General features: G+C 45.4%; 1 protein-coding gene across 4 annotated transcripts in view; it reads right to left on the bottom strand.

Moving 5' to 3' along the window:
* Nucleotides 1–25,597, bottom strand: part of LOC123364708 (vasoactive intestinal polypeptide receptor-like) — a 172,042-nt gene that overhangs the window by 43,024 nt on the left and 103,421 nt on the right. For 2 of the 4 annotated variants that reach the window (XM_045007034.1, XM_045007036.1), the window contains exons 4-5: nucleotides 5,283–5,386; nucleotides 1,334–1,434 (exon numbers count right to left, since the gene is read on the bottom strand). In XM_045007034.1, coding sequence (XP_044862969.1) covers nucleotides 1,334–1,434; nucleotides 5,283–5,386 — 205 coding nt within the window. Of the gene's footprint in view, nucleotides 1–1,333; nucleotides 1,435–5,282; nucleotides 5,387–5,551; nucleotides 5,628–25,597 lie in introns of those variants that run through there. The other 2 variants (XM_045007037.1, XM_045007035.1) reach the window with 2 other exon arrangements.

Genomic DNA, 25,597 nt, shown 5'->3' with positions numbered 1-25,597 from the left:
GCCACATCCACAATCCACCCCCAAAGCAGGGGGCTAGGAGCAGAGGGGTGGCGTACAGCCCCCATAGAAGTTCTGTGCTTGTCAGGGAGGTGTTGTGAGTGGTGGTATTCTCTGGGGGTTGTTTCTGCTTGCTTTAACCTCCCTGTGTGCTGCTACAGTTGCATAAACAGGTCTTAGTTTAACTAAGAAGCAGGCCTCATCAGCCAACCTTAAACAACCTCAAGGAACATCTGTTAAGATCAGATGGCTGGCTGCAGGGCATACCTTGCCACACACTTCTGTCATATACTTGTCTTCTAGTTCTGTGCAAGGTCAGTTGGAGCCAATGGACAGACTACTCTGGAGCATTAAAATATCTCATTCCGTACACGGAGTCTCTTAGCTTGTGGAATACTCTCCCTAGGGAAATGGTGGAAGCCCTGTTGCTTGGTACAGGATTGGGGAAGAGCAGTAGAACTAGAGACCCTTCTGCTCTGGCTTTAGGGGATGGACTAGAGAATCTAGCAAGTCTTGTCCATCTCCAGGTTGTTTGGTTCTCTGCTACTCTCTCCATTCCGTAAAAGCACGGCGGACATCGCAAGCCTCTAAGATCTCGACCCATTTTCTTAAGGGAAACAGCTGCAAATCAGAGACCAGTACTGGCCCTCCAGCTTCCCAAAAGCAGCCCCAGCCTCAAATTGTCCATGGTCGGCATATTGCACCATCACCATCATGTTGTATGGTTGTTCTAGATCAGTAGTTCTCAAACTTTTGTACTGGTGACCCCTTTCACACAGCAAGCCTCTGAGTGCGACCTCCCCCTTATACATTAAAAACACTTTTAAACATATTTAACACCATTATAAATGCTGGAGGGAAAGTGGGGTTCAAGGTGGAGGCTGACAGCTCACGACCCCCCATGTAATAACTTCGCAACACCCTGAGGGGTCCCGACCCCCGGTTTGAGAACCCCTGCTCTATATCCAGCGGTTAAAGTAGGTCAGAAGACGCTGGAGGACAGCTCTGCCTGTTTCTAAGGCACAGGTGGCACTCTGCTTCACTGAGCTCTGTGGAGCACAGGATGGGGCATGCATGTCCCAATGCTAATGGTGCAGTTCAAATGCCACACGGATGTGTCACCCCAAAATGTGTGACCACGTCCTCCTTGGAGCTACTTCAACCATATTTGTCCCTCCACTACCACCAGCCACCTCGCTCTTGAAAGAGGTTGGTGGGCATTCCAAACGCAAGGCGCTCTCAGCCTACAACCAAGAATCTGCTGAGGTCCTCGGGATTAAACAATCTGTTTCCCCACCCCTGCACGTTCCCGTCCCCTCCACGGCCAGGTTCTCACCTGAAGAGGCACAAAATGATCATAGCAGCAGTGAGAGCAATCAGAGAAAAACTATGTCCGATGGTGTAACCGGTCTTCACTGTGCCATAGAACGTCGTCCGCTGACATAGAGAAAAGAGGCAATGCTTAGGTCTTTTAGGAGCTATCAAAGATTCCTTCTTAATAAACACGTCATACAATATCACTCACTAATTCCTAGCTCACCATGGTACAAACACCCTTTTCAGGTGTAAAATGGCAGAAGCCATGATCTAAAACCCATTGAAGCAAATGGAAACAATCCCATCGATCCCAAGAGGTCTTGGATCAGGCCCTAACTATGCCGTGATTTTACAAGGAAAAGGGCCCAACGAGGTGCAGTGTTATTTATTTAACCATAGGAGTGGCTACATGGTGACATTTATGCAGAAGAAGAATGCTTTACACTCAGTAATACAGGGCATTGGCAACAGATCACTGTGGTTTATCCACTAACACAGGGTGTGAGATGGTTTCATTTAATCAATACAGACTGGGGACAGAGCTGGGATGAAAATGGGTTTTATTTCTACAGAAAAAATGACTTTTTGTCAAAAAATAAAAACCCAGAATATGGCTGAAAACAAATATTTTGATTCAGAAATGCTTATGGGGTGCTTCATGGGAGTTGTAGTTTGGTTGCTTCATGTTTCCATTCTCCTCTATAGGCTGGGCTCCCCAATTGGACTACATGTTCCATGATGCACCACAGTCTCCCCTCCTGGAGAGGGGAGGTGGCACATCCTGGGAGTCTCTGATCCTGGTGCATAATGGAAGATGTAGTCCAGGTGAGGAGGTGTGTCAGCATTCTCACCCCCAACTCTACAGATCGGGAAACCAAGACATAGTTAACATGCTCTACCCCAGGCCACAGAGGGAATTGGGAACTTTGCTGAGTCCTGTGCTTGGGTGGCTAAACCATTACTCAGACTAAAAGAGAAAGGGATTATGTTCTGTTAATGAAAGCTAGGGACTGCACATCAGGACTCCTGGGTTCTAACTCTGCCGTTGACTCTCTGTTTGATATTAGGCAATTTGTTTAATCTCTCCATGTCTCCAGTTCCTTGGGAACACCACCACTTATATCACAGGAAGGTTGTGAGATGAATTAGTGTGGACCAGATTCTGATCTCTATTATGCCAGAGTAATTACAGAGATAACTACATTAACTTCAACTGAGTAACTTCCACATTTACCCCAGTGTAACTGAGATCAGAATGAGTCCATTGATGTTTGTAAAGAGCGTTGAGGACATCAGATGAAATGTGATATAACACAGTATTAGTAGTATTAACTCTGTGAGTAGTGTTGCTCCCAAAATGCATTCAACACCTGTAACGATTCTGTAGAACACCAGGGGACTGATTTACTCTACTTTTGTAGGCCACATTTACACTCACATTCAATGCACTTACAGGTTGCACACTTAGGCCCCTATCTAATAGTGAGTGTGATTAATCACTGGAACAATTCACCAAGGGTTATGGTGGATTCTCCATCATTGGTAATTTTTAGACCAAGACTGGATTTTTTTTTAAATAGATGTTCAAAAGGAATTATTCTGGGGAATTTTTATGGCCTGTGTGATACGGGAGGTCAGACCAGATGATCACAATGGTCCCTTCTAGCTTTGGAATCTATGAATCTAGCCATATAAGAACAGAAGAACGGCCATACTGGGTCAGACCAGAGGTCCATCTAGCCCAGTATCCTGTCTTCCGACAGGGGCCAATACCAGGTGCTTTAGAGGGAATGAACAGAACACAGATGAAGTGATCTATCCCATATTACCCATACATGCACAAAACTGGGAGTTTGCACATACCCATCCAAATAATGAATGCAAAATGGGCCAGTGTTTGCAAATGCAAACATTTTGAAAAATCAGGCCACAGATATATGGCTGTTTAGCCATAGGGATCACAAGTACACCACTTTGATGCTCGTACATTCCACATTCCGTGGGCTGTCAGAGTTCAGGAACAAAGTCTTCCAAAAAGTCCTTATACATATTTCATACTTTTCATGTTGTTTTTGAGTTGTGCTTAGTAGACATTAAAAATTCAGGAGACGTTTCAAGCCTGGATGACTATCACCCTAGGGTGGAGCTCATGTCTCACTGGCTGATACACTCTGGCTTCCTCCCTCTTTCCAAGCCTCCCTCTCCCGCCCCCCCAAAAGCGATAGCCAACTCAACAAATCACTTCTATTCATCTTCACAGTTGAGTAACATACAGCATGTTAGTGCCTAAGCCACATTTTGGCTCAAGCGGCATCACAAAGCGGTGTGAGTCAAAAGAAAATAATTAAGAGAGGATTAAAAGAACACAATATGTGTTCTCTTGGTAACAAGGCATTTATGCAATTCTGCAATCCACTGGGTCTTCAAAGCTGGTAACAGGAATTCCCCAAATCCCCTTGTGCTCAGAACACAAACTAGCGTTCTTAGAGGAGGCCCTTTGCATTCCTGAGCCGTAACAATGGGTTTCAAAACCTGGAGCCTGGGCCTTAAGTTTTGATCTTAGAAACAAGACACTTGAAGAGGTGACGCTATGGCTGGTCTCTTCAATAGGGCACTGATGGTCTTTGTGCAAGTCTCCTTTAGCATGTTCTGTCTGATTTGGCCGGTATTAAGGCTGGCTAAGCCCTCTTGAGATTTTCCATGTAATCACTTAATTGTCTCTGCAATGTGGGAGTACTGGGAGAGACTTAGGAGCAGTAGGGCTGGGATACAAGTGTCTGTCAATATAGAGATCCTTTTATTACCAAGCCTCCTGTTGCCTAGCACTCACTTATGCTGACACAGGCAGTAATGCAGGGAAACACATGCACACAGTGGGGCTGTGTTTATGTGAGACAAAAGCATGGAACCAGTCACCTCCCCTGCTCTGCTAGTACAGCCTACTGGCTGACTCCAAGGCAAAGATTTTCAAAGTTGACTAGAGGATTTAGCCACACAGCTCCCATGAATTTCAGAGGGAGTTAGGTGGCTACATTTCCTAGTCATCTTTGAAAACCTCAATCCAGGTCTCCCTGTGTACGCTGGCAATGACTGGTTTATTCCAGTGAGGGACCAAGTTCAACCCTTTGGCTAAATGCTTCACATAGAAGTCTGCTACACATTATGTGACCACCTCCACTTTTAATACAGAGGGATGGCATGTAGAGACCATATGTCCCAACATATAATGTCCAGTGCTCCATCTTGTTCTGTTACCAATATAATTCCTATGTAATATATATACACACACACACTTATATTAATATCTATACCATTAATTACTCACATAGAAACACTCCAAAACACTTGACAGTTTTCTTAGAAAACTGAATAATGTTACTTGAATACTTGCCATGCCTTAGGTATTCCCTACAGCTTTGGAGATTCTTAGCTTTATCAGCATCACTCCACTGATATCAATAGATTTGTGCCAATGTACACCTTCAGCAGACCCTGCAACTATAGGACATTTAGGTAATACTGCAAATACTGAGGCCACCGTATCTACTTAACGAAGGTAACGCTGGCAAATGGACTCTGTCTAGAGGGCGACCGTAGTTTGCCAAGTACTTTAGGGGGAAAGACATTATGGCTGAAAATGTTCAGACCTGGATATCTACAGTGAGGCAGCTATCTCTGTAAATAGGCAGATGCCTGATTTCCAGAGGTGCGGAGTACCTGCAACTCCCACTGAAGTCAATGGGATTTTGCAGGTGCTCAACGTCGGGTTCTTCGGTGTCAACGCTGACTAGCAGGAATGCTTGAGCTCTATTTCCAGGTGATCTTGGTCGGAAGGACAGTGACCTTCTTGTTAGGCCTTGAGGATCAGGGAGTGGAAGGGAAAAATGAGGTGAGGCAGTCAAGGGATTCCTCTCTGCACCCTTGAGGAAACAGCCATATTGAATTCTGCTCATCAGGGCTTTACAGACCTCGTCTACTGGAGTGCTGTTGTTATCGTACCCACAAGCTGCTGCATAGGTGGCAGGATACATGTCTGCCCAGCCTTGGCTTGTGCAGTTCCTGGTCACATTACCTAGAAGGGAAAGAGCAGGATGATTACACGATGAGCACGTTGATTTGATGTTCAAAAAACCAGGCATCATCTGCAAATTTAAATTCCAGATCATGAATTTTACGACACTCGGGGCCAAATCCCGACCTCCTTAGCTATTATTTAGTACTGGTATTACAATAGCACCTGCAGTCCGGGCCCTGTCGTGTGCGGCACTGGACAGACACATAGTTTGCGACAGTCCCCGCCCCGGGAGTGTTTCTATATCTAAACAGATAAGAGAAGCACGATTGTTCCCATTTTACAGGTGGGGGGGCTAAAGGAAGAGAACTATGAAATCGTTTGCCCAAGATGACAATTATGCAAGAGCTTCCCCGTGTCCCTTCCAGGGCCTTACCCCCCACACCCAGCCTTTCTGCTCTACTCAAGCAAAAGCCAGGGAAGTCAATGGGAGTTTTGTCTGAGTGAGGACTAAGGACCTCCGATTTGGCTGTAGGAAAACAACAGATGCCCACAGGTTGTCCCGCATGCTTTAACATGTGTTCTGGAGGGGTAAGACTTCTAGGACACTGTAGCGCTGGCAAATCAACTAAACCTGTGTATGACCCATAACAACTTAACAAGAGGCCTTGCAGTTGTAATCAAGACAATCCACTTATGTAGGGTATCAAAGATATGCTAATTAAGCTAGCAAACCCCAACTCGTTCACTTTGTATTGATAAGAAGCAAAGAATAATTGCTAAGTGTATTTGTCTGTGTTTACCTATATCCTGTTAGACGTTTACCAATCTAATCAAATTAGCTTTTGGATGCTAAATCCTTTTCATGTCTTAATTGCCTTCTCATCATGTATGCAACTGTATTTAGTTAACCTTAAGATCAAAGATGTGAGACACCCCAGGAAAATAATAATATTACTGTACTTATATTTTCAACTTATCGATCCTGCTATAATGGATTGGCTAATTGCCTTATGTAAATGAGTGAAACTAGTTTACCTGTGTATGCAGAGGAAATAGAAGATTAACTTCAAAGCAAGGGTCATAGTTTAACAATGAAGGGCCACAAACTATCTGCAGTGCCTATTCTTCCCTGGAGGAAAGCCTTGCTATGACAAGTTCTTGTCAGCCTGCTAGGAAGCTATAAATACTGAACCTTGAGTACGATTTTGCATCTCTAGTCTGCTGAACTTTAAAGAGGGAAAGTTTCAGCTGAGGGACTGAGATCTTCCAAATAATTACTTGGAATGCCTTAGAAAAGGCATGGAAAGATTCTAGCAGACTACATCTAAGCTGCCTTTGGATTCTAACCTTTCGGGATGTTTCCAGAGACTTTTGCAAGTCATTAGACTCACCCATCACCACTACAAGTCTGATATAAGGACCTTGTAATGTATTGTGGCAAAGCTCTGACCTTGCTCCTGTGGGTCCTGCGCTTCTAGGCGGTTTATGCTAGCCTCAGTGGCTCACTGTGACCCTCCACGTAGCCCTTCTCTCTCTAGGGCCAGGGTTACAGTCTACTGAGCCCTTTTCATCATAGGCCTGCAAGGAGGTTGGTGAGAGAACTCCCACAGTTTCTGTTAAGCCTCCTGTCCTGACAGGGACTTGACTTCCCCTTCCAGGAGATGTTCCTGTAGTGGTGGGTTGGGGGGAACCCGGGCCCGCCCTCTACTCCGGGTTCCAGCCCAGGGACCCTAATGGTAGCAGTTGTTAGCAGCCAACCTTTCACTGCCAGAGTTGCTACATTTCCCTGGGCCACTTCCCCACAGCTCTCCTGCTTCTCCCTTCTTCACCCTTACCTTAGGGCTCCTTTAATGATGTTTTAGGGTGTCTTCAGTAACCAGCCCTTCAGCCGCACTTCCTCTCCTCTGGCTCCCCGACTCCCCTGCCTGACTGGAGTGAGCCCTTTGTATAGTATCAGCAGGGCCTTAATTAGAGTCAGGTGGTCACATTAACTGAATGGCCTCACCTGACTCTTTACAGCTTAATTAGAGTCAGGTGTTCTCATGAGCCTGGAGCAGCCCCTGCTCTGGTCAGTCAGGGAACAGAAAACTTAATCCAGTGGCCAGTATATCTGCCTTCTGCTATTCTGCTGTACCCAACTGGCCTGGGTCTATCACAGTATATAATCTTTTAACCATTTAACAATGCTCTTCTTTTATTCATAAATGTTTAGTTAGTTTACAAGTGATTGTCTGGCAGTGTGATATTTGGGTAAGATTTGAAATATATATTGACCAGGGGGTAAGTGTCTGATCCTTTAGGAATGGTAAAACCTCACATATGGTGAGTTGGGTTTTCAGTAACCTCTCACTATATTAGAGCAGTTTGTCTGGATAGGAACCAAGGGCTGGAATGCCTAAAGGTTTCTTGTTAACCAGTGTGGTGCTACGGAAGTTCTTAGTTACTGGTTGGTGAATCTAATTATAGAATAAACCCCCCAATTTTGGGGGGACTGTCTGCCCCATTTCTTGCTGTCTGCCTGAGTGTGGCATTCTTGGGGTGGTCCATCCCAGGCATCTGGTCACTGCCACATATAAGCAAGTCATGTGCACGGTAATCTTTTGAGCTGGAAGAACAGGTTCAGGAAACATAAAAGCCACCCTTTCCCACCTTCACCCAAACTAGACAAAACTCAGGGTGATCTTTGTTAGAGGTTCAGAATGTCTACTTAGCTCACACCTCTGTACTCCTGGGTCCTGCTGGGACTGACCACAGGAGGGCCCAATGTATCCCAAGGAAAACTGCTCTCATAGTATTTCTTGCCTCACTAGCATTTCTTGCTTTCAGATACCTAATACCTGTTCTACCAGGACTTCTAGCCCAGGTCTGCAGACCAAAGAGATTAACCTGTTTTGAATAAACATCTGAACCTTTGGGCGTTTAACAGAACTGCATCAAATCCCGAATGTCAGGTCCTGACTCAGAAAGCACGGAACATCCTCAGCTCACAAATGGGTGCTCTTCCCCTTGCAGAATCATCACATCGACTGAGCACGGCGGAGCAAATTATTCATTGTCAATACTACTGGTAGCAACTGTAGGCATTTTTCCTGTTTCTGAAGTATTCCCAAACTGATCCCAACTTCTGCGGCGATATCCGCTACTCATGAGTAACAATCAAATAACTGATTCTTATTTATTATTCGCATTGTACTAGCGCCCAGAGATCTGTGATGCACTCGTACAGATCTGAAACTGTTATTCTCTAGCACGCTGCAGTAGCTGCATGCAGATTACATAGCCCAAAATGTTTTCCCTGTCCTACCATCCAGAAGTCAAGCCATGCCTGCCCTTTCATTAGTTCCATTACTTTTTATAGGGGTTTAAATTACAACCGTAACATTTCACTTGGAGGTGAAAAACCCATTCCTAATTGGACCCTGGCAATCAGTATGCAGTGCTGTCTCTCTCCCTCTGAATGACATGTATATTTCAGTGCTTCATATGTGCAGCGTTGTCATAGATTCCATCATATGAATTACTGGGTCATGTATTTCCTGCTAAAGGCAATTCCCTCCACTTAGAGGGTTTTTTGGTGGTTTCAATTTCTTGTTTCTTATCTCATTAGCTGAAGCAACTGATGCTTATTTCGTTCTGTGGTTTGCTTGGGTCATTTACCCATACCTTTGAGTTTCTAATTTCTTGTTCATTTGTTAGTCTTCAGTACCATTGAACAGTAACACCTGGCTCTCAGACAACGCTTCCCATCAAAAGGATCTTAGAGCACTTTACTGAGAAATCTTTTTTCCATTTTAAGAGAGAGAGAAACTGAGGCAGAGTGGCACTATCTAGCACAATGGAGCTGCAAGCTAAGATGGGGCCTTTAGTTGTTACTGTAATACAAATACACTGTAAATTTAGTAAATAAAGAACTAATGAGACAACTGGGGAATATGACTTATTCAACTCCGGTTTTCCCTCCGCACAGTGATGTGTGGTTCACCACCCTCAGTTCATGTTCACACTTCTGAGCTAAGCTTTTATCAAGCTTTGCCTACTAGTTCGCACACAGGAGGCCCAAATGCAGAGCTTTTACTCCCAGAGAAGCTCTCAGATGTAGGCTGGAGGTGAACTTATAAAGAAAAGTTTATTTTTATCACTTTGTTCTGGGGCTGGAAGCGTCAGTGATTTGATGCTGTTGTGATGAGAAGCGAAAAGAACAAAGCGAGCTGCAAAAAGCTGCTGCGTCCTGGAGGTCACTACAGCAGCTGAGCCTCTGATTCAGACATCAGACTCTGAGGTCTTGGTATAAATGTCAAAGGCCAACATTTCTCTCTCTTGGTTTAAGGGAATCTCACGTTCTTAGAAGTTTTCTCTACTTCCTTTTGTAGTTCACATGTTTTTGGAATTCACAAAGCCAAGAATGCAATCCCTCACGATTCTAAACTCCTTTTTTTCTGTAATGGCAGCTTGGGGTGTACAAGAAATACACAATTTTAGGGACCTAGGTCCGAAGGCAGATTAAGCTTTTGTGGGGCCGTGGGCCAGAGCAAGTGGAGGTCCCTACCCACCCCCTTCTGCCTCCATTCCCCTCTCCCCTGCCCACCCCCCGCTCCTGCTGGGAAGTGGGCTCGGGGTGCAGAGGCTTGTCCCATTCCACCCGCCCGGCGCTCCTGCCAGGGAGTAGGGTCAGGGCACAGGGGTTTCCCTCGTTCCCCAGCAGGAGCACTGGGTAGGCAGAGCAGGTCAGGGCACAGGGGCATTCATTTTTCTGGGGCGCCCGAATTGGCCAAGGCCCCTGGGCATGCATGGGCCCCATTAGCCCAGTGGCTAATCCATCACTGCCTAGGTCTTATCTCATGTCTGTATTCCTCCAGACTAAAGGCAATGGACAAAGTCTAGCCCTGAAGTGGACACCAATTCAAACCAATATTTGGCATTACAGTGATGGACGAACTTCTAAAGATTCAAAATTGAGGGTCAGTTTGGATAAAGAACCCCAAAATCTCAATGCTTATCCTTAACCTCACCCCAGGAAGGATGGCCTGGTGGTTAAGGCACGAGACTGGCATTTAGGAGGTCTGGGCTGACTTTCTATGTGGCCACTTGATCTGCCCGTGCCTGAGTTCCCCATCTGTAAATGCACCCTCTGTTTACTTGCATTGTAAGTTACATATTCAGGGCAGGGATTAATCTGTTTATACAGTGCCTGGCACAATGGGGCTCTGGTCTTGGTTAGGGTCACCCCTGGTGCCAGTGTAATTCAAATATTACCAATAGTGAGAAACTTCATATCTCCTAAGGAGAGGCTGAGGTTTCTGGTACGTCTGGCCTCGCTGAGAATAATAAAACCACAACATCTCTTACAATAGTTCAGCTTCCTGTCTTGGCCAGAGTCACGAAATGCAAATGCAGCACAAACATAAATACCATAACATTATTAGTAGTACTTATTTTTGCAATGCAGACGCACCTAAGACCCCCCAGTCACAGACCAGGACCCCACTGTCTTAGGTGCTGCACAAAACACAGAACAAAAAAATGGGTCACTGCCCCAAAAAGGTTGCAATCTAAGTATATGACAAGAGACAACAGATGGATACAGACCGATGGCGGAGCTCAAGGAAACAATGAGACAATATTGGTCAGCATTAGGATGACCAGATGTCCCGATTTTATAGGGACACTCCCAATTTCTGGGTCTTTTTCTTATATAGGCTCCTATTACCCCTCACTCCCTGTCCAGATTTTTCACATTTCCTGTCTGGTCACCCTAGTCAGCATGTAGTCTCAGCATACCAGCAGCCTAACTCTTGTCAAGTTTTTTTTGTAGGCAAATGAGTTTTAAGAATGGATTTGAAGGAGGACATGTATTCTGCAAGCTTACGTTAAGATGACAGTAAGGTCATAGAATAGGACTATTAGGCAGAAATGCAAGAGAACTATTGGCATACTGGATTCAGACTAGGATCTGTCCCTTTGAGTCCTCCACAAGGATAGAATGAGTGTACACATGTAATGGAGCAGGACATTATTACAGGATGGTATTGTTGGGATATAGATATTCAGGCTTGCCTGCAAAGGCCTATACTTTAAGAATTTAGGTATATTCTTATCACTTAGTTAGTTATAGAGGTATAAAAAAAAGAATCAAAATCACTGTCTGTCTGTGTAAGGGTCTTCTCTTACTGTGACAGTCTGAGGCCTGGTTCTTAGGCTAAGGCCTTCAGCTAAGCGGCAGACGCCAGCCATAAACTGGGAAGTATATGGTCACATCCTCACATTCCAAACTAGTGACATTGAAATAAGGTGCTATTGGGCTGTTGGGAATACAATCCTGTCCTGATATTCCTATCACCTCCAGAGAAAGGGAAGAGCCTAGAAGATGTAAAAGGAAATTTAGTTTGATAGCATCCTGTCTGGCAAGAACTCACCTATCAATAGCTGGGACGTGAACTCCTCATTTCTGTATTGTTCTTTCACTGTAGTCTCCACTTCCTTATTGTTAGTCTGTATAATCTCTGTCGGGTTCTGTGATTGTTTGTCTGCTGTATAATTAATTTTGTTGGGTGTAAACCAATTAAGGTGGTGGGATATAATTGGTTAGAGAATTATGTTACAATATGTTAGGACTGATTAGTTAAATTTCAGTAAAATGATTGGTTAAGGTATAGCTAAGCAAAACTCAAGTTTTACTATATAGTCTGCAGTCAATCAGGAAGTAAGGGGGAGAATGGGAACAGGGACTGGGGGTGGGGGAATTGGAATCGTGTTTCGCTAAGGTGGGGGGAGGGATGGGAACAGGGACACAGGCAAGGCCCTGTGGTGTCAGAGCTGGGAAGGGGGACACTGAGGAAGGAAACTAGAGTCTTACTTGCTGGAAGTTCACCCCAATAAACATTGAATTGTTTGCACCTTCGGACTTCGGGTATTGTTGCTCTCTGTTCATGTGAGAAGGACCACGGAAGTGAGAGGGTGAAGGAATAAGCCTCCTAACAGGTATTACTCCACCTTATTTGTTTGGATCATTGTACTCAAAGGACTAATTATAGGGATAATGAACATTTTGCAATTATGAAAGGTCTTCCCAGAACATGAGGGGTGGTGTCACTTCTATGCCCCTGAGGGCTTCCAGGTGTCTAGTAATCCTGAAAATACTGGGCCTGGTCTCGGGACAAGAACCTACCAAATTTCAGAACTGGGGGCTGCTCCAGCCCTGCTACTGCTCCTGTGGTGGGAGCAGACAGCTGCTCCAGCCTTGCCTCTCTGGTGGGGGCTGAAGCCAAAGAAGTCACAGAGGTCTGTTAAAGTCACGGAATCTGTGACTTCCGTGACAAAATCGTATCCTTATCCATGGTTAACAAAGGGAAGGAATAGCTGATGAAAACATGGGGCCAGGTCTTCAACTGATATAAAGGAGGGCAACAAAAATGATTAGGGGGCTGGAGCACATGACTTATGAGGAGAGGCTGAGGGAACAGGGATTGTTTAGTCTGCAGAAGAGAAGAATGAGGGGGGATTTGATAGCTGCTTTCAACTACCTGAAAGGGGGTTCCAAAGAGGATGGATCTAGACTGTTCTCAGTGGTAGAAGATGACAGAACTAGGAGCAATGGTCTCAAGTTGCAGAGGGGGAGGTTTAGGTTGGACATTAAGAAAAACTTTTTCACTAGTAGGGTGGTGAAGCACTGGAATGGGTTATCTAGGGAGGTGGTGGAATCTCCTTCCTTAGAGGTTTTTAAGGTCAGGCTTGACAAAGCCCTGGCTGGGATGACTTAGTTGGGTTTGGTCCTGCTTTGAGCAGGGGGTTGGACTAGATGACCTCCTGAGGTCCCTTCCAACCCTGAGATTCTATGATTCTATGAAATCAGTGAAGTTCATCACAGTCAATGGTACTCTACTGATTTATACCAGCTGGGGCTTGTGCCCATGATTATTAATCTTGTTCCTTGAAACAGTCTCCAGTGTGTCATGACAGCCCATGGACATGACACATAAGGCACTGACAGAGATGGTGCTTCTTGTCTGTAACATGTGTCTAGCATACAGCAGTGCTAGTGTTTTAAACAAATGACCCTTGAGAGTTCACAAACCCTTAACTATTTGATAATGTAAATGATTTTATGACATCTACCCTTAGGAAAACACAACCCACCAGTCATAGATAGTTTACATAGCACTGACTCCCTTGCTTCTTATCAGTTTGCAATGCTGTTCAAAACGTGAAACAGCTCAGGCACACCCAGCGTATTCTTTCCTGGCCTGTGGTATGATTTAGAAGCTGACTGTGCTGGACAGTGAGGATGGAAGGGAGGAAATCCTAAGAAATAATTTGGACGGGTCAATATTTTCCTTCAAAACTATTTTTCAACAGAAAATTGGATTTTCAACTTAAACATTTTTGCTTTTGGCAGAAAACTTTGATCTTTTCCTGGAAAAGCCAAAAGCCCCAAATCAGAAACATTTTGTCTGAAAACTGAAATATTTGTTTTTTGCTGAAATTATTTGATATTAAAATTTCTGCCGGGGGGAAAAGACTTTTCCATTGAAAACCCTCTCCTTGTATGACCTACAAATAATACCTTGTGCTGATGTCAGTCATACTGAGCTGAGTGGAAAAGAAGAAGGGAGAAATATATTTTTGTTCCTTGTCATTTTTATTAATAACTTGAGAGGCACTCCGATACTATTATGCTAAGGGCCACGTAAGTACCTAGATAAATTGGTTAATAGTGGCCATGTAAGACTGAAGAATAGTTGATTATTTGATAATTATTGTGTGTGGGCGCGGTCAAATCCAGCCTGGGCAGATATTAACCCAAACACAATTACTATTGATTATTTTATAGCAAAGTTTGGCAATTTTGTCAAAAAGATCAACAAATCCCTCCTTGGACCACTTACATTTATTCAAAATGCTGCTGCAAAGATCTTCCCGGCCCATCAGTTTATATCACATCCCCTCTCCCCATCCTTTGTAACCCTCCAAGGGCTCCCCTTTTTCACCACACCGACCACAAGCTACTTAGCTTCACTTTTAAGGCCGATCCATCCTTGCCTGACCTATTACTCCTGTATACTAGAAAGATGTTGACTCCATCCCTGCTCCACTAATGACACTGACTTTGATTGATCATATGTTAAGCTCCATTGTGCATTCTCTCAAGCTTTGCCACTGGCATGGAAGGGGCTCCCTATAAAAATCCAAAAGGTCACTACATTATTCTGTTTGAAATCTCTCCTTAAACCTCTCCACAATGCCTACAAAACACTTCACAACGGTTAGCAGTTGATGTGCTGTGGCCGCTGCTTATTCCACTGTTCATGAGTCTCACTAGTCTCTTGTGCTCCCTCCTACCATCTCTGTTCCACCTCTTGCCTCGTCTTAGATGTAGATTGTAAGCTCCTCTGGGCAAGGCCTGTCTTCCTGTTATTTGTTTGTTCAACGCCTAGCACAATGGTGCTACCACAATACAAATAATGTTTTTGGGCAGTACATTATTCAGTCACAAGATGTCTCTGCGGGCTACTCAGTGATCCTGAAAAGGTGTGTTTCGTGGTAAACGAGGGAGACAAAGCTGGAACTCAAGCTGTGTGGAAACCTAGTTGTTTGTGATTGTAATTGTTGTTTCTTTCTTCAATATATGCCTCCTGTTCCAGAAGATCAGTGATTTCATACATTGTGACAGCACCCATGGAAATGCTAGGTGCTGCACGGAAAACACCATCTCAAAGAGCTTACAGAAGAAATGATGGACAACACAAGAAAGCTGCTGAAACTGAACCAGTGGCGATGGAGGCAGTTGATGAGTTCAGTGTTACCAACTTTACCAGCACTCTCAGGGGCTGAATTCATCTTTATGGCTGGCTCCTGCAGAAACTTTGTAACAGAGTTATCTCTATAAATATCTTCATTGCTGATCTTGTCCTGTCACTCAGTATGGAGCCATGTAGATTTAGCTTACGATTTAGTGAGTAGCAAGTGACGAGCCACTGGGTTAAAACTGGGATTCATAGATTTTAAGGCCAGAAGGGACCACTATGATCATCTAGTTTGTTTAATCAGAATTAAGTGAAAACAAATTAGCAGCAAACCTGAAAACACTGAAAAGATAAACCCTTGTGTGCATTATTTCTATGGGCTTGCAGATGCTGCCATCTGAGCTGTGTGTGTCTGAAAATAACGTGACCCACTGGTGAGCTGAGAGCTTTGGGAGCTGGTTGGTGATCTTTCCAATAGACTTTGCTCCAAAGCATCGTATGGGGCTGGAAGAGAAGTAGAGGCTGGGAATGAGCCAGGTACAGCAGCTGAAGCCTACTGAGCCTATTGAGTAGGGTGATAGCAAAAAGGCAATTTTCTGAGGGAGTTCAGAGATGGAGAAGTATCAATGACAGGCTGCCCCAGGAAAAGAGGTCTTTACAATAAAGAAGCAGCATCAGTTAGTCGAATATGGATACTGGAAGGACAATGTCATTTGGTGCTGAAGACTTTAATATTAGTAATTATTTGTATTATTATTATAGCACATAGGAGCCCCAGGCATAGACCGCTGTGCTAGGAGCTGTATACACATACAACAAAAAAGACAGTCCCTGTCCCAAAGAGCTTATAATCTAAGTATAAGACAAAAGACAACAGATGGATACAGACCGATGGGAGAGTACAAGGAATCAATGGTCTCAGCACACCAGCAGCCTAAGCCCTGTCAAGGTGTAGGAGGACGACCATGAGTTAGTTTTGCAGATGTTTATGGGAAGCTTCTCCCAGGAGAGATCAATCAAGAAAGTGCTTGATCTTGATATCAATCGATAGTGGTTAAACACTGGAACAAATTGCCTAGGGAGGTTGTGGAATCTCCATCATTGGGGATTTTTAAGAGCAGGTTGGACAAACACCTGTCAGGGATGGTCTACATAATACTTAGTCCTGCCTTGAGTGCAGGGGACTGGACTAGATGACCTCTCAAGGTCCCTTTCAGTCCTATGATTCAATGATAATTACAGACGAAATTTCATTTAGTCATTTCTTTTCTTGATTTAAATGACTCTTTGCTCCAATATGCTAACTTTGCGTTCTGTGAATATTCATATGAGCAACAAATATTCACAAAAAGCCAACGGAATGCCATGCAAATGTGCCCAGATTTAAACAAGACTCAACATTTGCAAAAATAGCTGCAAATTTTTTTTCCCACTATTCTCTCAGTTCTACCAGAAATCCTTTTATACAAAAAAATCCTGCATTACATGCAATGGGATAGATTAACTAACCAGCATTTTCCCATCTTCTTTTCACTCTCCAATTCCTACATTTTAACTCATCAGTTACACCTTAAAAGCATTATCGCACAGCAGAATGATGCAAACGGAATAATCCAGACACTTTACAAATCTAAACAGCCCATTTTCCCTCCTCTAGCTATTTTTTTTTCCTTTGCAAGACCATAGATTAAATGAGTTGACTTCACTATGTTTTATATGGACATGTCAGTCTCAATAAAACTAAGGCCTGGTCTACACTAAGAAGGGGGTTCGAATTAGGGTACGCAAATTCAGCTACGTGAATAGCGTAGCTGAATTCGAAGTACCCTAATTCGAACAACTCACCCGTCCACACGCGGCGGGGTCGAACTCCGCGGCTCTCCCGTCGACTCTGCCAACTCCTTCTGCCGAGGTGGAGTACCGGAGTCGACCGCGGCGCTTCCGGAGTTCGAACTATCGCGTCTAGATCAGACGCGATAGTTCGAACTCCAAAAAGTCGAAATCTCCGCGTCGAACCGGCAGGTAAGTGTAGACGTACCCTAATTGCATGAAGTGCTGGGGATGAAAATGGAATTAAGGAATATACACTGGTTTCCGAAACTACTCTCAACAAAAGCAGATAGCTTCATGGAGTGGGACCTCCAGCCACAGCAGAGGTGCAGAACTGGAGGGGAGGTGCGTGTGGTGGAGTATAGAACCTTAACTATAGAAATCTTTTATCTATAATGCTGTCACTCCCTCTCTTAAAAATGATTTGATTTAGGAGCAGTCGCTCCAAAATGAATAGAATTCTGATACCAATGGGACATATTGTAAAGGAACAGAAAGATATCAGCTGCTGGACAAATAGGATAGTAATGAGCTTGATTTTTCCATGCGGTTCCACTACCGGGTTATGTTCATTAGAGTTCAGTGTTCTAAATAAACTCTTTGGTGTAGCCCTCATTATAACACTCTGCAAGCTACTTTTCGGCCACCTTTTGTACTCGCGATGACCTCTGAGAGCTGCAGGAAGCCAGCTGAAAACTTTCCATTGCACAATCGCTTTGTCATGTTGACCTGAGCCAGCAAGGCTTATATCTGAGGAGTTGCTGCTGCAGTAGCAAAGGAGCGACGGATCTCAGCTTTCATAAGCACCGAACAGACTTACTAAAAAAAAATAAATAAATCAGTTCTTCTGGCTCACAGAGAACCCTCCCCGGGAGGTTCCAGTTCCTCACATAGGGCAGGGATGGGCAACGGGTGGCCCAAGGCTCGCCACAACCCAGCCCCGGACAGGTGATTGGCGTCACTAGGACCAGGAAGGGGGCAGGACGGGGCATTGTTGGGGGAGTGCCCTGCCTGCGCCTGTACATGACACTGTGGCACGAGCCAACAGGTTGGAGTGGGGAACTGCTGCTGTGGGGTGAGTGCAGGGTGGGTCCCCCCCGCAGGGTCCGCAGGGTCTCCCCTGACCATCCTTACATCACACCCCCTGGGACTAGGATCCATCCCCCACCATGCCCCATCCTGTGCTAAAGGGTTTTAGTGGGTTTTGTGGCCCTCTAGTACTTTAAAATTGACCATTCCTGAACTAGGGTGTGTCCGCCCTCTATGGTACCATGGTTCTTCTTCTGATGTAAATACAATGCTGGTGAAAGGGGGCGGGTGGAAAGGCCTGAAGAATGAAGGTCCCCAGCTCATCCACAGCACAGGTCCAGCAGAGCTGCAGTACACATCTCCCCACCAGGGAGCACTGGGCCTGGCCCATGCTGGTCAATGGGCAGTTACTACCAACAGATGGGTGGGTGCATCGCAGCCTGCACCCTTGACGGCAGCTTCACCAGAGAGAGGCAAAGAGGTGTGAAGAATTCCTCAGCTGTACTTTCCCTGCTACCGAGAGGAATGCTGCTCCTGAATGTTCTTTCACTGCTGCTGCTGCTGGTTAGTGAGGTTTCACAGGACAAAGGAAATGGGACTGGATGGCTGATGTACACCCGGCTTTCCTGGACTCGACCCTATTGAGTATTATTGTTACCATAATGACCATTTCCATTGTTGCTATGGCAATGTGCTTCCAGCACAGGTCCTGGTACTCCAGGGACAGATTGCTCCAGCTCCACCCCCCAAAAGGGTCCAACAAGGACTCGTCTCATACAGCCAACTGGACACCTTTTCCTCCACTTGGACACAGACAAATACTTCAACAATTGTAAACCAACTTGGGAGGAACTGCCCAAGGGAACAGCAAAGCAGGTTTAAGAAACTGGATACTCTACATCTGCTACCTAGCCACTGCATAGGATCATTGTCTAGGTGTGGGCCCCAGCAGGCAACATGAACTAAAACTGAGGCTGAGCAATGCAAGACCTGAGTCCAGCAAACAATACATGACTCTGAAGCATCCTGACACCCTGGCCCTACGGGCTCGTCGGCCAATCCCAGACCCAGACATGGCAAGAAGGCAGGCAGCACAGCAGTCACCTTCTCTGCAAACTGCCAGTCCAAGAGAGGTGCCTCAGGTAAGGCAACTTCATTCAAATCCATTCATCTGGCAAGAGAAACCAGAGCCAAAGCCAACAGATTTTATGCTCATTTATAGACCAACACAGACTAACAGTCGGGGGAGGGATAGCTCAGTGGTTTGAGCATTGGCCTGCTAAACCCAGGGTTGTAAAATCAATCCTTGAGGGGGCCATTTACGGATCTGGGGCAAAAATCTGTCTGGGGATTGGTCCTGCTTTGAGCAGAGGGTTGGACTAGATGACCTCCTGAGGTCCCTTCCGACCCTGATATTCTATTCAATAACAGGGCCATAAAGGAGCTCACAGAGACTTTGTCAGTGACAGCAGTGAAATACTTCAGACTGTTTGTCTTGGAGATTTCAACATTCATGTTGACAAGGGCATAGATGCAAAAAGCCAGCTTCTCACTTGCCTCCCTAGGACTTTGACAGGCCATCTCTGGTCCAACCCACACGGCTGGTCACACCCAAGACTGGATCTTTGGATTAGATGTCAGTATCGAAGACACCGCAACCCAGCCGCTCTCTTAAACAGACCATCAAGTCCAGCACCTAAGCAACAAGACAGGCCCATGACCCCTGATCCAACCACAAAGACTCAAATGCCACCAAATTCCAAAACCCGCTAAAGGACAGCAGCAATCCACCCCCACGAGGTAGACTCATGGATCTGGTGAAGCATTATCATTGTATCCTAGTCTTGCCCATCGACATACTGGTCTTCTGCCCTGTCACCTCTTTCTCACATAGCAGTACCTGTGGGCATCAGTTTCTGCCACCTCCCTTTGGCTAGGAGACTCCACCCCATCCTGGGAGATAATGACAGGGCCTCAGTTATACATGCTGTGACATCACACCCCATATTCTTCATAGAAATATGGTTATGATATGAATATAGCATAACTAAGATATACGTTATGCAAAATGGCTCATGGAAGATATCATTGGAAAGGTGATGATCTACTGAATGTGATTATCCAATTTGTATGCATGTATCATTTCTGTATCTAAAGTTGGGAATATTGACTATAACAATTACAGTATTTGGAAGACACCCACCAGACAACTGGCCATCACAGCCTTGACAGCCCATTAAGAAGAAACAATAAGACTGTGAAGATACTAATCCCTCTCCTTCCCGAGAGGCCTCCTGGGACATAGTTCTGACACTACCAGGTCAGGTGGTCCTGTCACCGGATACAAAATACCACCTTGGACGCTGCTGGTACTTTTCCACCATAGGGGGATGGGGATCAAACAAAAGATTCCTGCCTTAGCTAAATCCTTTTTAAGGGCTGGGGAGGGGGTTGATCTGGACTCTCCTCCATTGCTCACCCAAGAGGGAGGACAGTTGAAAGAACCTGAAGGGACAAAGGAACTAACCTGAGGGGAAAGGCAGGATGAGTCCAGACTGAGATGGGGTCCAGTCTGTCAGAAGAAATAACTGGAACTCTGAGCTACAGAAACTCTTCATCCTGCCTAATTCCACATTTAGGGCGAGAAATTACATTTTGTAACCGGTTTCTTTAGTGAATCAAGCTTAGCGTGTGTGTTTTGTTTTATCTGCTTAGTAATCTGCTTTGTTCTGTTTGCTATCCCTTATCAATCACTTAAAATCTGCCTTTTATAGTTAATACACTTATTTCTTGTTTTCAGCATAACCCAGTTTGTGCAATTCATATCGGGGGGCTGGGGGGAGAAGGAGCTGTGCACATCTCTCTTCACATTGAGGGAGAGGGCAATTTTTTTTGAGATTGTGCTGTGCAGATTTTTCTATACAGAGCAAGACAATTGGGTCTTTTGGGTCTTCACTCCAAGAGAGGTGGGCACCTGATTGCTGGGGCAAGTCCCTTAAGCTGAGTCTTCCCAGAGCTGATCTCAGTGTCTGTGTCTTTCTGCAGCTGGGTGTGGCCCTGCCTGTATGTGGGCTGGAGGAGGTGTAAGCGCCTGGCTTGGCATGATGGGTTAAAGGGGGCCCAGGCTGGTGGAACAGGCGGGCTCAGCGGTATCTCAGTACATCAGGTGGCACCTTAAAGGGGGGCAACCCGTCACCCAGGCTTCCGTCTCTTCTGACCTGGACTACAGCAATGTAAGACACCTGGACATGACACCTTCAGGAAACACCAACTAGTACAGAATGCTGCAGAGCATCTCCTCAGCAACCTGGGCTACCGCAAGCACATCACACCTGCCTGCTGCTCTCTGTGCTGACTTCCCATACAATATACAGAGTCATGCCCAAAATCTCATTCCCTGTCTTCAAGCTGCTCAGTAGCCTGGGCCCAGCATATCTAAAGGATCCACTAAAGCTCCAGGATGAACACCTTAGGCCTGGTCTACACTAAGGGGGGGCGGTCAAACTAAGGTACGTGACTTCAGCTACACGAATAGCGTAGCTGAAGTTGAAGTACCTTAGTTCGGGCTACTCACCCGTCCAGACGCCACGGGAACGAAGTCCGCGGCTCCAAGGCCGACTCCGCCACCGCCGTTCGCGGTGGTGGAGTTCCGGAGTCGACCGGAGTGCGTGGGGAGTTCCGGAGTTGACCGGAGTGCGTGGGGAGTTCGAACTATCGCGTCTTGATTAGACGCGATAGTTCGAACTCCGAGAAGTCGAACTCTCCGCGTCGACCCGTGCAGTAAGTATAGACCTACCCTTAGTTAACAACTCTGCTTCTCTGTCACAATGGAACTTTCTACCATAAGAAATAAATAATGTGCTTGCATTGAGCCCTACTTAACAGTTACATTATCTTCTTGAAGGAAAATAACTGGACACTCGATTATTTTTGTCAGAGGAAAGACGGGCTTGTAGTTAGGCTACAGAGCGGACAGAGTTGGGCTCAGCTCTTGACTCTGCCACAAACTCCTTGTGGGACCCACCCTGGGCAAGTCACTTAGGTGCTTTTGAAAATTTTACCTTTAAACTCTCTGGCTTTCAATTCCCTTTAAAACACAGGTACTAATTCTTACTCTCTCTCACCTTTTTTCTGTTTGTCTATTTAGATTGCCATGTCTTCAGGGCAGGGACTGTCTGACACTTTGTCTGTACAGCGCCTAGCACAGAGCCCCCAATCTCAACCGAGATCTCTAGGCATGATCCTACAAATAATATTTTTGCACAAGATGCTAACAACTCTGATTTGAGCATACTGTGTGCCAAAGTGGCTAGATTCATTTTTCTTTCACAAAATACATACAAAGTCATAATGCAACTTAGTTCACAATTCTTTGGCATCAAAGGACACGTCACCTCCCAGCACAGACTACACAAAACAAACAGCTACCACACAGCTATCATATGGTTAAATTAGCGTTTTCACCCAGAAGGTAGCATTTTCACCCAGAAGGTATCAGTCTGGTTTTGTTTAGCTACTTTCTTTTTCTGTTCTCTTCTGTAAAACTTACTACGAGCATACGATTCCCTTCTCTCACTACTAGGCCTGAGGTGACCTATCCAGAACATGACTCTCCTCTCTGCAAGGGGAAAAAAATCAACAAGTTGGGATTCCAAAAGTTATCTATCAGATCAGACCAACACAGCTGTAAAAAAGCAATCAAGAGATGGGGGTGGGGTGCAGAGAGCAGTTTATTATGGACTTCGCCCAGGGACAAGCACATCCTCAGCTGGCATACGTTGACATGGTATGGGGAGGAGGTGACCAGCTCTCTGTGGAGAAAGTAGTTGTTCGGGACCATTTAGAAAAGCTGGATTAGCACAAGTCCATGGGGCCGGATGCACTGCATCCAAGGGTGCTAAAGGAGTTGGCCGATGAGATTGCAGAGCCATTGGCCATTATCTTTGAAAAATCATGGTGATCGGGGGAGGTCCCAGATGACTGGAAAAAAGCTAATGTAGTGCCCATCTTTAAAAAAGGGAAGGAGGAGGATCCAGGGAACTACAGGCCAGTCAGTCTCACCTCAGTCCCTGGAAAAATCATGGAACAGGTCCTCAAGGAATCAATTCTGAACCACTTAAAGGAGGGGAAAGTGATCAGGAACAGTCAGCATGGATTCACCAAGGGCAAGTCATACCTGACTAACCTAATTGCCTCTATGATGAGATAACTGGCTCTGTGGATGAGGGGAAAGCAGTGGATGTGCTATTTTTGGACTTTAGCAAAGTTTTTGATACAGTCTCCCACAGTATTCTTGCCAGCAAGTTAAAGAAGTATGGGCTGGATGAATGGACGGTAAGGTGGATAGAAAACTGGCTAGATGGTCGGGCTCAACGGGTAGTGATCAATGGTTCCATGTCTAGTTGGCAGCCGGTATCAAGTGGAGCGCCCCAAGGGTCAGTGCTGGGGCTGGTTTTGTTCAATAACTTCATCAACGATCTGGAGGATGGTGTGGACTGCACCCTTAGCAAGTTTGCAGATGACACTAAACTGGGAGGAGTGGTTGATACGCTGGAGGGTAGGGATAGGATACAGAGGGACCTAGACAAATTAGAGGATTGGGCCAAAAGAAATATGATGAGGTTCAACAAGGACAACTGCAGAGTCCTGCACTTAGGACGGAAGAATCCCATGCACTGCTACAGACTAGGGACCGAATGGCTGGGCAGCAGTTCTGCAGAAAAGGACCTAGGGGTTACGGTGGACAAAAAGCTGAATATGAGTCAACAGTGTGCCCTTGTTGCCAAGAAGGCTAATGACATTTTGGGTTGTATAAGTAGGGGCATTTCCAGCAGATCGAGGGACGTGATCATTCCCCTCTATTCAGCACTGGTGAGGCCTCATTTGGAGTACTGTGTCCAGTTTTGGGCCCCACACTACAAGAAGGATGTGGATAAATTGGAGAGTGTCCAGCGGAGGGCAACAAAAATGATTAGGGGGCTGGAGCACATGACTTATGAGGAGAGGCTGAGGGAACTGAGATTGTTTAGTCTGCAGAAGAGAAGAATGAGAGGGGATTTGATAGCTGTTTTCAACTACCTGAAAGGGGGTTCCAAAGAGGATGGATCTAGACTGTTCTCAGTGGTAGAAGATGACAGAACAAGGAGTAATGGTCTCAAGTTGCAGAGGGGGAGGTTTAGGTTGGACATTAGGAAAAACTTTTTCACTAGTAGGGTGGTGAAGAACTGGAATGGGTTACCTAGGGAGGTGGTGGAATCTCCTTCCTTAGAGGTTTTTAAGGTCAGGCTTGACAAAGCCCTGGCTGGGATGATTTAGTTGGATTTGGTCCTGCTTTGAGCAGGGGGTTGGACTAGATGACCTCCTGAGGTCCCTTCCAACCCTGAGATTCTATGATTCTATGATAAGGAGACAGAGACAGGAGACAGAGCTTTCTCGGGGGTGGTCCCAGACTCCGGGATGAATTCCTCCAGCCTTAAGTACAATCACAAACCTCATTATTTTCCACTCCAAGTACAAGGGGCACTTCTTCAACTGGCCTTCTCTAACAAACTCGGAGCAGCATGCAAATTTTTTAAAAATAAACCCCTACACTAAAACAAAACACTGCACACACAATTCTCTCCTTGGGCAGGAGATGTGAGAGACAAAAGACCACAGGTGAAAGTTTAATCACGTCACTTAATGTACTAGCCTAGAGAATAGAACGGAATACAGAATGCTAATAGAAAGAGGCATTTCTCAGTTGTGATTCACCTCTAATTTATCTTGATCTCTGAGAAGCCAGTCTGGAGTGAGGCAGTGGCAGAATGAAGGGAAAAGAGTCAATCCTGTTCCCAGGGAATTTGATTGCAATGGGAGGTTCATGAATTAAGCATTGGTGAATAGTGTCACTTTATTACTTAGAGCAAAGACTTTCGGAGACAGAAACTCCTGAGTGCAAAAGTTGTAATTGAATTTCTTGGTGTATGAACTTAATTGGGAGTGAATGTGAGATGTGCATTGAAGTGGGTGTGCTGACCGGCATATCCAGACTGTGCTGACTGTTAAAGAGCATGAGGCGGGGCGAAGTGATTTGCTGAAAGCGTAATGGAAAGACTGTAGAAGGAAAGCCAGCTAGCGAGCTGCCAGTGGAAGTGAGATGATGATAGGGAGGGTTCTGATAAAAAGGAGTTTGAGCTAAGTGGGAGCTGGATGCTGAGCAGATGAAGGCGGGGAAAGTGGGTAAGACAGTAGCTGAGAGTTAAAAACAATTAATTGTGTAGGTATGTCAGACTCTCTCACAGCTTTCCTCAGTCCTAATTTTTTTTTGCAGTCTCTCAGCTGTTGCAAATACCAGTTCAGTCCTACTAGTAGGTCTAAGAAAGTCCTCACCTCACCACAGGTGAAATTCTGGCTCTACTCAAGTTAAAGGCAAAACTCCCAATAACTTCAATGGAGCCAGGATTTCACCCCATGAAGACAGTCTAAGTCAGTCATGGCTCTGGTAAATTTTTCTCTTCTTACTCCTCCTGATCCTTTCCATAGTGCCTTTTGGTAGTGGTCTCTACCATTGCACTCCCCTTAGCTGAAATGTATTTCTCCATCCAGTTGCACTCACAGCAACTGTCCTTTCCATCTCTGATGAATCTGCAAATTCTTTGGATTATATTGAGTCTCTTGAAATCTTTAT

Source organism: Mauremys mutica, chromosome 2, assembly GCF_020497125.1.
Source record: "Mauremys mutica isolate MM-2020 ecotype Southern chromosome 2, ASM2049712v1, whole genome shotgun sequence".
NCBI lineage: Eukaryota > Metazoa > Chordata > Testudines > Geoemydidae > Mauremys > Mauremys mutica.
This window is presented reverse-complemented; position numbering and strand designations above follow the sequence as displayed.